This window comes from Labrus bergylta, chromosome 12 (assembly GCF_963930695.1).
Source record: "Labrus bergylta chromosome 12, fLabBer1.1, whole genome shotgun sequence".
Lineage (NCBI taxonomy): Eukaryota > Metazoa > Chordata > Actinopteri > Labriformes > Labridae > Labrus > Labrus bergylta.
In genome coordinates this window covers 11,084,217-11,099,367 of record NC_089206.1, presented here as the reverse complement: position 1 = coordinate 11,099,367, position 15,151 = coordinate 11,084,217, and the positions used below count along the sequence as shown (strand labels likewise).

General features: G+C 38.0%; 1 protein-coding gene across 1 annotated transcript in view; it reads left to right on the top strand.

Annotated features, from left to right (window-relative positions):
* Positions 1–15,151, top strand: part of opn7b (opsin 7, group member b) — a 55,006-nt gene that overhangs the window by 25,698 nt on the left and 14,157 nt on the right. Inside the window, exons 2-3 of the mRNA XM_065961697.1 lie at positions 14,813–14,900; positions 14,986–15,148. Of these exons, the coding sequence (XP_065817769.1) occupies positions 14,813–14,900; positions 14,986–15,148 (251 nt within the window). The remainder of the gene's footprint in view (positions 1–14,812; positions 14,901–14,985; positions 15,149–15,151) is intronic.

Sequence of the window (15,151 nt, the reverse complement as noted above, 5' to 3'; positions counted from 1 at the left end):
CACCAGTATGTTTTTGTATGAATCAGTGTGTTACGACACATTTGGACAGGTTTAGCGGTGTCCATCATCTGTCTCATCTCTGGAGAAACGCTTAAAGCTGAGGATTTGTATCTGTGTAAGCCTTCCATCTGATTTTACAAATTGAGCAAGTTTTGTTACTGTGGTAGGCCTAAGTCTTGCAATATTACATCACTCTGCCTCTGTTGTACGCATCTATTTTTTGTGAACCCCCAACCTTAAAGTTCTAACTCTGCCTATTCTTTATGTTCAGAGTCTTATACTAGTAATGTATGCAGATTGATTCTTAAAAACAGTTACCCAAATTTGGTGATTAGGATTTCTTTTTAGGTGGTGTAGTATAGAGTGGTATCAATATTGTGAATTGAATTACAAATTCAAGTTTCACAGTCACCTTTAAATGGGAGTTCAGTTCTCTTTATTTCTCCTGATCCTGAAACCATCTCTTGACTTGGCTGCTTTTTGTCCAACTCTTGAATTTGCCAAGCTAATCTTAGCCAATCAGGCTGTGAGTGTATGTTCTGTTAGAGACCAATTCCAAGAAGGCTTTTTTCAGTGAGACCTCAGCCTGCCAGCTAAGAAAAAAAGAGCCAGGTCTGCGTTATTGCCAGCTACAAAAAGCAGCACAGTCAACCCATCTTTGCTTTCTTCTCTTTCTTCTAATTCTCCCTGTATCTCTGGAATACTTTGAATGACTGACACGATGCATGTATTTCAACTTACAAATCACCTGTTCTATATGGCAATGCCATTACAGTAATTGTCGAGAATGAATCAGAAACAATCAAAGCCGTCACACAATGTAAAAACTGTTCCACTTCAGCCTACTGTTCCTTCCTTTTCTGTACCGTTAACTAACTCTATCCTCCTCACTCTGCCTTGATATGTTCATGCTTTTAAATCCAGAGAAGTCATTGGTTTAATTCATCTAAACCTCAGGAGTGTATGTCAGTCAGGTAAATTAGATCACTGAAACATTCTGGTTGCACAGGCTGATCCCAATATTTTAGTACTCATAGAAACCTGGCTTCAAAAGAGAGCAACACTGTTTATATAACATACATGATTGATAGAGGTGGGGGTGTTGCTATTTATGTGAACAATAGTTTAGATGTGTCTTTCTTGAACACTATCACTGTAGCAAGATGCTTTAAATGTATTGTCCTGAATGTAAAACATGGACATAGCAGTTATATTGTGGTGGTAGGAATCTAACTGCTTCCCTAAACCAAGTGCTCAAGTGACTACTTTATACAAGGGCGGGGACAATAGTGATCCTTATAATTAATGACCAATATACAAATTGCCCTGTCTGTTAAAAATCCTTGAATCACTGGTAAATATCAGTCTGGCTTCAGACCTATGCACAGTACCACCTCTGCTGTCACTTCAGTTATAAATAATATTGTCACTAGCATGGCGAAGAAAATGCATTGTGCTGCTTTTTATTGACTTGTCAAAAGCATTTGAAAGGTTACATTACATAAATATCCTGGCATTTGGCTGGACTTCCCTCTTAATCGTAGGAAAGTATTGTGGAAGCAGTCTTTATGTCAGTCCTTGATAATGGCAATATTATAGACATGTCTGTGCTTCTACTCTTAAAGTCCAATACTCAGGTTATCACTCTGCTCTTAGATTCATAACCAGAGAACCCTGTAACACTCATCATTGTAATCTGAAGAACAAAGTTGGTTGGTCTTCTCTGGCTCAGAGGCTTGATAAGTATCTCTTTATCTATAAATCCCTTATTGGACATGTACCATCTTAACATAATATCTCTGCTGAACTGGACCATCGGACCATACCAAACTCGCTCTACTGACTGTCTATTGCTTCAAGTCCTGCTACTTTTTTACACAACTTTTAACTTTTTCAATCCAAAAATGTGAAACAATTTACAACACACTCTCAAGATTTACACTCTTGTTTTTCTTGGACAAATTAAGACAATGATCTGAAACCACTTTACCACTGTCTGTGATTGTTTTTTTACTGACAATCCTCCTGTCTTTGTTTTTTTTTTATCTGTGCCCTTTCTGTAATCTGCACATAATTGTAAATGAGGGAAACCTAAAGGATTTTCAAGGCTTAAATAAAGGTTTGAAATAAAATCTTCCTAACACCTTTACCATCTGAAGACAGAGATTAGAGCTGCTATTTGTTGACTCTGTGGATACACATACTGTACATGTGTTTGCATGTTGTGGAAATGTGCTTATGTAATTGGATTTAAGGGCTTAGGATAGTGAAACCAAAACAAACAGTCAAATGTTTGGCTTTATGCCACAACAGCGGCCATATGGCATAGTGTCAGTTATGCAGCTGTAAATGCTGTCAGAAAGCATGTTTGTGCTCTCCAAATGCTGGATTTGGTCTATCACAAGTCAACCAAAATGAGGCTCGTTTATTTCAAAATATGTTTTCTGAACTCTGTCCTTTCTCAACCTCAACTGCAGTTTCTCGTACCTTGGTATTTCTTGGCTGTGGGAGATTTTGTCAGTAAAAAGGCTTTCAGGTTCATTCTAATAAATGATAGACTTTCTGGCAGGGACAAAGGTGGCCATGAAATGAACAAGGCGGTCAAGACTGATGTGAAGCTGAAGTTGGAAGCTGCTCCAACTGCTGCGTAGTAAGCAAATGATTTATTTGGTGTTGGATTTCTATTCCTCTATCCTTTTTTTAACAAACAAGTACACAGCTAGTGGGTGTTATATTTTCTAATCTGTGGCCATGTCTTTGGACTGTTGGAAACAAAATTGACTTGACTCGATCTAAGTGAACTACAAAAAAGAAAATGCTCTAGTAAGAAGTTCTCTCAAATTTCACACAGTCATTTATCTGCTTTTCAGAGTTGCAACATTCCCAAGAGGCCCAAGCTTTTGAATTGCACTGTGGTAAAGGCAAAAAATATACATATGTAACAACCTTCTCAAGACATGTTTTAATATCTTAAAAGTACTCAGCTTGTAAAAACATTAGGAGTCTGACTTTTGTACACAATTGTTGTTTGGGAAGTTCCACTCGAGTTGACATTTTCTTAAATATCCATGATTCATTTTGGATAGCTCATTTCAAAAGTTGAACTATTAGACAAAAGATACCCCCTACTTCACTGGAAACTTGATCGTAAATGTATGTGACATGGAGAGTTCTGGTTTCCACTCAACTCATTTTTGGGGCTGAAAAGTGTACAAAGATTGGGAATCTCACATGAAAGGTCAAGATGATATGTCAGATTTATGTAAAATTGACTTTTTTTAACAAATGTATAAACAAGGGTGTTGTATTAAATTATGTACAATATAAGTCGAACATCCAAAAACAACAACTGAGTAACATATTTGAGGGACAGTGCACTTAACATCACCAGTTCGGTGCGTGATATTTTACAGCAAACCAACAAGATAATAAACACCATCAGAAACAAGCTGTTATCATTTTGTACTACATCCCACTGCTACGTTTAAATGCACAGTGTGTAAGAGTTTGATTTCTGCCAACACATATCTGTGAGTCCATCCTTCTCTGCTTGGTACCCTGCAGTCTGCAGCAGGCAGGTCCAAAGGAGATAGTCATGGTCTGAGTATTTACTGGATATTTGACAGGGAAATGGCAGGGTTATGGCAGGGCACAGAGAAGACAGACCTGCAAGAAAACCAACTTATTATTCACCTCGAGGATGCAAGCAAGAAGACACAAGCTGATGAACAGTTTTTAAAACATGTGAAACAGATTGATGAGTGGTATACCTGTTGACACGACAGGCATAGACGCAGTGACACATTCTCCTAAATGTATGCTGTTCCAATAAGTCTACCGTAAGTGATTTAACCTTCAACATGTTACTAGAGTCTGACCTGTGAAATCAATCACAGGTCAGACCAGATCAGGTCTTGATAAAATATTTCAACACTTGTTTCTTATGAAGCTGTGAATTTGTGACGTTACTCTCTTATTTTAAGAGATAAAAAAATAAATCACATTTTGAATTTAATTCTTAGCTTGATTCTGAAAAAACAAAACAATATCACAACACAAGATATAGCAGGTAACAATTTGCACCTTAATAATACGATTAGGAATGAAACATTTTGTAAAAACCTCAACTTGTATTTTGCCACTTAACATTGATGTTTTAGATTTTGACTTGAGAATAACAGAAGAAGCTGAATTTATAATATCTGCTTTGATATTAATGCGATTAGGAAAAACTTTGATTTAATACTTTTTGAAACTGACAACAATTTTTTGAGATCCAAGCAATCTTATTTATCATGTTGACAGAATCCTCTCTTCATCAGTGACAGATTAATTTGTCTCTCATCTGATTTCTTGGCGTAAGGTACCTGCCGCGCGTAAAAAAGATTCAGGTTTGACTTTTGCTTCTTATCAAGCACCTGCTTGTTTTCTTTTTTTGACACACACTGTTGTGAAGGCTGGATGGAAAATTGCCTATCAAAGTGAGATGTTTTCCCTCCTCTGTCTGCCATGCAGTTTCCCAATCTAGATTACATTTAAATGTAAACAGCAATTTATTCATGGTGCTTCTTACAGTTCCCATTTAGCAAGGGCTGGAATTGAGAGAGCGTGAAAGAGGGATGGGAGGGGCGTGCGATGTAGAAGATGATGTATGGAGAACGGCAAAAGTTTGTTGTCCTTGAGCTCCGCAGCTCTTCATCACACATGACAGAGCTTAAAAGTGCTGAATGATGAAACCTGAGTGCTGTTTTTTCCTCAAACTCGTCAAAGTAAAAATCTAAAACTTTTCTGACTCCTTTGAGTGATGAAGCCTAAGAGCAAGCTGTTTTCTTCTGTTCGCAGATGGCAGCCTTGTGTTAACGTAAAGAAAGTCAGGGGTGCGTGAAAGTCTTTTTGTATTAATAATTGAGTTGCAGCCCCAAGAGATCATGTCAATGTTTTGCACGTTTTGCTGTTTAAAAGCAGTTGTCAGAGGCAATGAGGTGATCAGATGGATGTATGAATGATGGAGGGAGAGGGCATGTGGGGAGTGGAAAACACAAATCTAACTTATGTCATTTGCATAAACATGAGTAAATGTTTTGAATACATGGGCAGCTGATGGCTAAATAGAAGAAACTCAAATGAAAATAAGGATGAGAAAGAAAGATAAACCAGGAAGGAGGTAAGTTAAAGTTGCAGTTGTACATGTGCTTTTATCTGGGTTTTTTGTGGTTTGCTTTGATTTAAATCAACTTCATATTCTGGTGCCACTTCATATTCCTATATATACTATTTACAGAGACCCCACAATAATTTACTAATGATCAAGCAACCATCAATGAAAAATGTCCTTTTAACCTGCCACAGGTTAGGCCAGATAGTGGGATGGAAGGAGTTAAAAAATTTAAGAGAAAACATTTTTTTCTGTCTTATTTTTAGACATGAAATGAAATGTACTTCCAGAAACAGCATTTACCAGCAATTCAGTGCTGCCCTGAAGTCACATGCCCAGCTGTTACAGTGAGTTATGTAACCACTATCATCTCCATCTCTCGGTATGTCAAATGAGACTGAACCACAGTGACACCCTGCTCATGCTCTTGCATTCAATAATTCAAGGCCCATTTGGTCTTGTCATTTCTTACTGGTTCAACCACCAGGGCAAGGTTGGATTTTGCTTCATTGGTATTCATGCCGACTTTAACTGGTGAATTAGAAGACGTATCAGTGATTGTTAAATGGCTTCAGGTTCACATGCACTTAGGGGAAAGGGATTTCAGATGAATGGTAATAGGTTTCAACTTGGAAAACTGGACATTTTACTTTGCCATAGTGAGTAATAATACGAGTTTGGTATTTGAAAATCACATTTTGAAATTAGAATACCTGAAAAACATTTGAGTTTTAATGTGTTTGAGAAGGCAACAGATTCAATGGAAAACACCTATAAAACAATTTGAATCTAGCTATGTGAGAGTTAGTTAACCAGACCTGGGCACTTAGTGAGGCATTACGAGACTGTGTAGAGTCATAAATAATGAGTCCAAATCTGTGACCTAAACTGTGAAATGAATACAGCTCTCTGGAGGAGTGAACGCACATGGCCCTCCAAATCACCCAGTGCTACACCTTTTTTAAGGTGCAACAGAGTCTGACTGTGTCTATAAAACACCTATATGATTGATATATTAATAGTTTAGTGTTGTTGTTGTTGTTTTTAATTAGTACCACAGCTACATTTTGGCAGCAATGGAGTTCAATACAAATTTCCCAACAGGAAAAAGGCGTATCTTATGTCTTGTCGTGTCGTATCAAATCATAAAGGGCTTTTGGTGTGATTAAAAAACCTATAAAAAAGATGGCCAGACACTAGAGAATGTGTGTAAAGAAATGTAGTCACATTTTGCAATTTGGTCTAAAAGTCAGTGTTTTCTTTACTTGAGGTTGAGATATTTTAGTTATTTATAGAGATGGTCAGATCAAACTTCTTTTGCCCAGAGTTGTTTAAAAATTCTACACCCTGATAAGATACTTTACTGAACTGAATTGATTAAATATGTATCTTACACAGTGAAATAACATTTGTAGACTACTAAAGATACCAGTAGCTGTAGGTGCATTACTCCAAACTATTGAGAGTAATGTAACTTATTGATTTGATGAATTAAATATTAACTGGGAAAATGGGAATTTGGATAGAGATGGAAAATATCTATTGCTTTAAGTTATTGAAACAACAAAACACTCATTCCATACTTGGTTATTCTTTGGAGATTCTTCTCTCACTTAATATCTTTGGCCGTGTGCAGAAGAGCAAACATCAGGAAAGTTGGTATTCTGTGTGAAGCTACAAGTCAAGGTTTGGTTATTTCATTGGATTTTAGTAACAGAGAACAATTTATGTTGTACAATTTTTTTGTACAATAATTTACTTTAAATACCTTATTTATAACCAACCAACACTTTCTGAACACCGCCAAGTTCTATTAACATGTAGTAACCATGACCATCAAGGTCAGTCACTGTGCATGGCAGAAGAGACGCAATGTTACAAATAGTTTGTTTGTTTTTCTAACAGATGTTCTTCTATGAGCTCGGCTGTATCTGAAGCATTATAATGAAAGTAACAGCTGATGATTGTTATGTGATATGTCACATAACATCTGAACAAGGGGCTTTAATTGAACTGATTCAGAGATACATTCCCTCACACATACACAGATGCTTAATGCACCCCAAACATCTGTCTTTGTTCGGTTTCACCATCTGTGTTTGAACTTTAACAGCTGGCCTCACGCAAGATAGGCAGACAGATCGGGATGTAAATTCTGCTACAGGCAAGCCTGTGTACTATGCATGCACAGCCAAAGATAAAATACCAGAGAGATGAAAAAAAGGGAAGAGGGAAGTTTTTAGGAGAAACAATTGTAAAATTAGGGGGGGTGTGGGGGTTGGTTAGATGAATGAATACCCTGAGGCAGAAAATGAGGATAAAGAATGAGGACATGAGACAGTGGAAGGGAAGAAGTCAGACAGGGTGGATTGCTTCTCCACTTCTCCTCCTTTTGTTCCCCCATTTACCAAGTGAGAACTCACAGGAAGTAACAGGAGAAACACAGATGAGGAATGAAGTGAGGCATGCCACGGTGGGGGCCATTTGGAACGGTTTATATTCCACGTCATCATCAAAAATGGACACGAGTTAGTGATGAAGTGGCCCTTTTTTAGAACAAATGTAGAGCCAGCATGAACTCTGACTAACAGCCAACATCACAGTGTGAACAAATGCTGTCGCTTACTGGCAAGGTTACAAGTCAGAAACTAGAGCTGACTTGTGTTCCCATGAGCTACGATGTTTGCTACAGACATATTTTTAAGCGCCTGACTCGCCTGCTGTGGTTTTTTTGTTTTTTTCATATTCTTCCAGTGATTTGGAGATGAGCTCAGGTCGTCCCTGTGAACTGAAATGACCAACATTTGAGGAGTCCTAAGAAAGGGACCTCTCTTATCTTTGATAAAAGAGCAAAAAATCATCAGCCTTTATATTCTGGATGGATTAATAATGATTAGTTATGGTGAAACTAACAGACTCAGAAAAATAAATAATGTAGAAGGACTGTTGGAGAAGGGAAAATGGGATTCTCAGTCTTTCGTATCTTCCTCAATAACTGGAGGAAACCAGATAATCACTGATGTCCTGTTTACATAATCACACTTATTTATTATAGCTGGCTCCCACTGTTTCATTTCTTTAAGTCTGGACTCTTCCACAGCTCTCGCAAATGCATCCCCTGCTGGTTGTTTCTGTTCTCTTCCCCCCAGCTCATTTATCTGTCTAGCACTGTGAATAAAAATGATTGCAGATTTTGTCACAGCGACAGCATGCTTATAAACTAGAGACACAGTCAGACTCTGTTGCACCTTAAAAAAGGTGTAGCACTGGGTGATTTGGAGGGCCATGTGCGTTCACTCCTCCAGAGAGCTGTATTCATTTCACAGTTTAGGTCACAGATTTGGACTCATTATTTATGACTCTACACAGTCTCGTAATGCCTCACTAAGTGCCCAGGTCTGGGTAACTAACTCTCACATAACTAGATTCAGAGTGTGTGTGAATGTGTTTGCAGACCACATTTCAAAACCCAATTCGCTCTTATGCACTTATTGATCATGAACAAAAGCGTTGTCTTTTTCCTCTTTTTACTTTAAAAAGTGAATCCATGCCTACATCTGATCAGAATGATGACGCCTGCAATCAGGCCTCAATGTGAGAATGCCAAGCTGTATCAAAATCCTACAGCATTGTTTCTTCTCGCCTGTGAGGCTTAGAACAGATTTTTGATCATCTCACTGATTACAAGCTAAACTTTATTGGTCAGGATACAGTATGGATTCGTCAGCTCTTATTGATCTAAGCTAAGTGAATGCATTTACATAGCCCTTTTATGTTTGCTTGTCTATTTTGATATTACACCTTTTGTATTCATATATTATGATTGTTGTGGTTTTACTGTTCGTATAATTTCAAAACTTCAACATCTGCCTGCACCTACATTACTGTAGTTATCTAATTACTGCAGTGTTTTTCTTTTCGTCTCATTTTGCAACTTTGATTCATCGTCACCAGACTTTAGTTTCCCTAAAAACCTGTTTCCTAATCAACATGTTTCTCATAGCGTCCACTGAATCCAGATGGCTTATTAAAATGGGCTATATGTGTATATGTATATATTCAATTATGTAAATTCATGACAGTGTTCAGATATAAGCAAACTCTCTATCACTCTGTCACACAGACAAGCGGTCAAAGCTGCGGAGTTTAAAGCTGACGCCTTCACCTTGGTTTATACTGACAATGGAAACTATTACTTACTGTTCCTCCTCACTGCACTCAGTCATTTGTTACTCATCTGATAACAGATTGCCTTACTGATGTACCTCCTGCATATTTGAGATTAAGAGTTGTGAAAGGAATATGAAGCATGCAATGATCAATTATGGGTTTTGATTGAAGAGGATTTACTTTGTATCAGGATGAGTGATACCTTCTGGAAATTAAGAGAATGATCAGAATTACATTTAATCCCGCATGTGTCTTGGCTTAATGTAGCGGAGGAATAATATATGAAAGTAATCGAGATTCTTTGTAAAAAATAATGCCAGTATATGCAGTATATGCCAGTACGAAACACATTGCTTCCATATAAAAGATTGCACTTACATAAACACCCCATCTAAATACACGTGAGATACTGCACAACCCTCGAAAGAGAACCTCCTACATTACATTACATTACATTACAAGCCCCACTGGACAGCATCCCATTTTCCCTGTCAGTGCTGAGAATCTATTTGCTCATGGGCAGGAATTCATGTTCAAAACAGTTGAGCCTGTTTTGGTCTCCAGTGTCCAACCCTCTGATTCATAGTTTTTTCTGTACAACAAATTACTCTGAACACTAGTTTGGAGTACAAGGAAATGTAATCCTGGTTAAGAATCTTGTCTTCATAACATATTCAAAACCATATTGATGTGTTGCGTGTGTGCTTCAGATACAATACCATTGCTTTGTAATAAATGACAGATGTATTTATTAATGAAATAAGGCACTTTAGAAACAAATGTAATTCAATTTCCTTATACTTTAAAGACGATATCGATGTTTTGCCTCAGTTTGTGGTCCGTTGTGGTCATATATGCTGTGCTAAATGTGATTTGATTATTCTGGTTCTTGTTGGATTACAATGTTTCATAAAAATGCAATGATGTTGTATAATAACACATCTCGCTGGTTTTGTGGGATGTCAATGATATCAGAAACTTGAGTAACAAAAACAACTGAAAAACAACTGAATCTTTTTTCCATTTCTTTTGTAAAGTTTTGTGTAATTTCAGTGCTCTGTCATTTAAAAAAAAAGTATCCTAAGAACGACAGACAACAGGACTGAATTGATAATGAAGGTGGAGTTAAGTGGGATTCTTTCAGGGAAGAAAATATAGCTACTGTGGCGTCGGAGACTCAGTTTATATGTGTACAGATGCTCGAAACGCAATGAATTACTCCAATACATCCAGGAGAATAATGTATCGTCTGCTGTGTATTCCATTCAATCTCCCTTAGTTTAGGATTCTCTCTGTAACTGAATTCTTACATTGTCCCTTTGTCCCATTCATCTCAGGGGTAATCTTCATCATTCAGCTTTCTATTCAGTGCTTCTGACAGTTTCATTTACAGGCTCCCTCTTGTCCTTCACTTGTCCTTCGCTTATTCCTTCCAGTGTCCCATTCTTCCAGCCTATTACTTCTTTGTCCTCTTGAAAATGTTGCCCTCTCTTTCTGTTTGTACTGTATGTGTGTTTCTGTTTGTCCCTGGACTGTAAGTTATATTTGTATGACAAGAAGGCTTAAGTTGTCACAGATGTCCTCTTCAATCATAAGCCCTGGTTCACCACTCAGCTACAGGCTGACTGACACTTCTTGACTTTCTTTCACTTTGTGTGGCACTTTCTCCCTCTCTCAGACTGATGGGTGTGAGAATTCCTCCTCTTTACCCTGCTTCCTATGACTCTCTCTCTCTCTCTCTCTCTCTCTTTCTCCCTCTCTCTCTCTCTCTCTCTCTCCTCTCTGAATGTCAATAGAGACTTGCCCCAGGTACACTTGACACTGCTGAGAGGAGTAGAGGGGAAAGTTGGCAGTCAATTATTAGACATGCTTGTAGATTCAGTATTCTGAAAGCACAGCATGAATCTGTCCCTGCAAAATCACTACTGACACAGATGTGGTTGTTAGCAGAGATCCTGGAATCTACAAACATTTCCATTTCCAGTAATCAAAGGCAAACCTCACTGATTTAAGACATCATCGTCCGTTTACTTCATAACTGCCCTTATGCGAGAATTAAGAAAAAAGTTGTATAAAGCCCTACGAGCCTCAAGAAGGAGGTGTGGTTGGATATGATAAATTGCTTCAAGTGATGTCATTTCAGTTAACAATCAGGGCTGAAGACCACACGATTAAATGTGACAACAAAAATAGAGTGAAAAAGATGAGTTACCTGGCATCTGAATGCAGCTTTTTTTTTTTGCTCGACACTAGCAGATTTAGGATAATGTATGGATATCCTTATCACTAAACAAACTGTAAGCAGCCCAGATGCATTCTGGGGAAAAAATGATTGCAGAATTTCATAAAATCCTGACGAGGGAGAAGAAATGGAAATAGAAAAAAACGTTGCTTGTGTCAATAATCAGCGGAGCAAATGTGTGTGTCTGAGAATATGTTAAACTAAACTAAAATGCAGAGTCCGAAAAATAAGTAATGAGTTGTGAATAAAACGTGGTCAACCCAAAGGTGGAAAAAGACAATATCTGTTTCAGCTGCATTGACATTGATGAACAGTTTAACATGAGAACAGTCGGGTTGTAAACACAACATGCACGTTCAAGTCATTGCAATTTCTGCAGGGCTGCGAGCGGATTCATTTGACTGTGTTTCATATTTGTAAAAGTGCAGAAAAGACTTTCTATCCTCCAAAAGGATTTAAAAAAAAAAATACAGCTTGGATCCAAACTGCATATTTCCTCTAATCTGCAGAGGAAGTGTGAAGTGCACTATCAAGAACTCATTTGCATTTCCATTACCAAACACTATTTCTATTTCTATTTCTATCTTTGCCTCAATTTGTATTTTCACTCTGAGAGACAAACAGGGAGCTGATATTTTTTTTTTCATTTAAAAATATGAGATCCTAATTTAAGAGCGAAAAGGCAACAAACTTGTGAGAAGGAGAGATAAAGAAGCAGAAGATTGTTATTGAAGAGTTTATCATGGGGAATGTGAGGAATTCTTTTTGTTGTTGTTGGTGCATTGTTTAATCTTGAAACATGTTCGATCTTGTTACACCTTCAGAGCTGTTTACGGAGCTATCAGCTAATTGAGCTCCCTTTTAAAAGCACTCCATTGGATCAGTCTTATATGACTTTATAGTGTGTCATATGCTTTCAGCTACTGAGAACCAAATGATCCCTCAATGAAATGCAATGCTTTAAAATGCTGCTAACATTACATTCATGTTAATGAAACAACATTTCAATGTGATCCAAGTTACTACCTTTAATTCTGGTACTTTGAGTACATTTTTCTGTTGAAAAAAATGATAGAATATATAAATAAACATTGATGCACAGCCAGATTTTATAGAACACACAACCATTCCAGTGCGTGTAGGACACCTTTATCTTCTAGGTTCCCTCGCACACATACCTGACCCAAATGACTGAGCGAGAAAGTGAGGAAGAGCCAGTGCCCTAATGCTATACCTATATCACACCCAAACTCAGATTAACCACAATTAGCCATGACAACTGGCCTAAAAACAACCGCCAGCTAAATATTGGGAGTAATGTACATTAGTATTATATACCATTCCAGCTTGGTATAATGCTTTGTATTGACATGAAGTTAAAGTCGGTACTGATCTAGACTGCGTCATACTTAGTTTGACAGATTCAGATGCCCTTTTTAGCTCATCCGCCTGTCTTTGTCAATCATGCGGACTCTTATGTGGTTGATTATACTTTGAAACAAAGAGAAATGTACATTAAACAAAGCGTGTTTGTGTGGAACTGGATGTGAAGGTGAAGCAAAATATAATAACATGATGTTGCTTATCAGCGTTTACTTGCATTAAAGCAATATCACCCTGAAGGGCTTTGTCTTGTTCTGCCACCTTGTACCTATGACTCTAACTAGGTGCCTGCATTCTGGTTTATGTTGAGTGGAGCTTCTCATGTGTAAATGTCCATTGATCCATTGCCTGCATTATGGTTTATGTTGACGCTTTGCTCTCCACTTGTTCAGTATGCATTGTAATATAGCAATACAAACTAGACTCTCTCAGGGACATAGAAAAGGAGGGCTACTTTTAAGTAGTTTTTTCATAACTCAGAACACACATGCTGTGATTATACAAACGGGCAACAACCAAGGTTATTTTCAGGAGAAAGACTTGCTTACATGTATTAATATATATATTACGGAGAGAATTGTTTTTAGCTGTAACAGCTGCATAGTTCATGACACTCTCAACCATGATGAAGTCACATAAACACAAGTGCTTTGTCACATCTAGATTGTATAATCAAGCCCTTGCACTTGATTGAGACACAAACCGGTGCAGAAGTTATGTTTGCAAGCCTTGCTACGTGCACTGAGGCCATTTAAAATGTTAATAGAAAGTCCACAAAGAATATCATTAAACATACTTTCCTCACCTCTGGTTCTCTTTGAGGATAATCTCCTGACTTTATGATAATGGAATTTATACATGAGAAGATCCACTCTTAACTCCAGGTGATTTAACGTGTCTCTTCCCTTGGTTGGCCCTCTTTAATCTGTAATAGAGTTTAAGTCGTTAAGTAAATAGAAAAGCTTTGAATACATTTTCATGTTATCTATATCCATAGCATGCATTTAAACTGATAATATGATTGTTCGGGGGGGGAACCTAACGTAAAGAAAGATATCCAATTGTGAGGATATGAAGGGCAAGAATGTATCTGAGTGTAGATTTGGTCTGGCCTATGTGATTCAACAAAGTATAATAAAGAGTTTGACTCAACTTAATGTGAAACCCCAGTCGAATATGACTGGTATCAAAACCTTTAATAATCGTGATGTCTTTATCAGGCTCTATTTACATTTGTGCGAAATGAAGTCTAGGTTCCTTTACAAAGAAAGAAAGCACCCGCCTACTGTAGGTAAGGGAGACAGACCTTAGCTGTTGCAGCCTTGCTACGGCACCACGATGCATCACTCTCTGGACCAGCTCATTCCGCTCAGTTCCAACATGTTCTCCTCCGTGTCGGATGACAGTTCAGTATTATAACATAAAACACTCAAAAATAACGTGAAAACTTTTTACATAGAAAATCTGGGAAACAATCAATTGTCTCTCATCCAACCTTCCGCCAAGTAGCTCACAGTCCCAAACATTTTCCCTTTCTTGCACACCTGCCTGCCTCAGCTGATCAAGACAGTGGCTTCCCAGCCACTGGCAGCACAACCAAGCAGGAAGGCCCGCCCCATCTCTAGCTTGAGAGCCTTGCGATACAACCTTTCAGGGATATTGTTTGCGTAACAGTGAGAATAGATGATAATCTAGTGATTCATTTATACATTAATAAATATCAATGTGTTTAGACATATCCTCGACACAATTTTTTTGTGGCTTCGGTAAGTTTGCTTGACTGCCAGAGGTAAAAAAAGTGTTAGCACAGATGCTGTTGTCTGACTCTTTTCCCCTCTGACTGTTTGTCTTTTTTGTTCAAGATGGGAAATGCCTCCGAAACATTTCTGTTGCTGTCCAGAATATCGAAAGACAGTGACTTCCTCATGGGAACTATTTACACCATTTTCGGTGAGTGATGTTGTATTTTCCCCCCAGGATTCACAGCATTATTTATGTGACTGCACATTCAAAATCACTCTGTTCCACCTTTTAGGTGTGCTGTCAATGCTGGGAAATGGGATCCTGCTGTTCGTGGCCTATAGAAAGAAGTCCTCCCTGAAGCCTGCAGAGTTCTTTGTGGTTAACCTGGCCATCAGTGACATGGGCATGACCATTAGCCTGTTCCCATTGGCTATCACTTCAACCTATGCTCACATGTA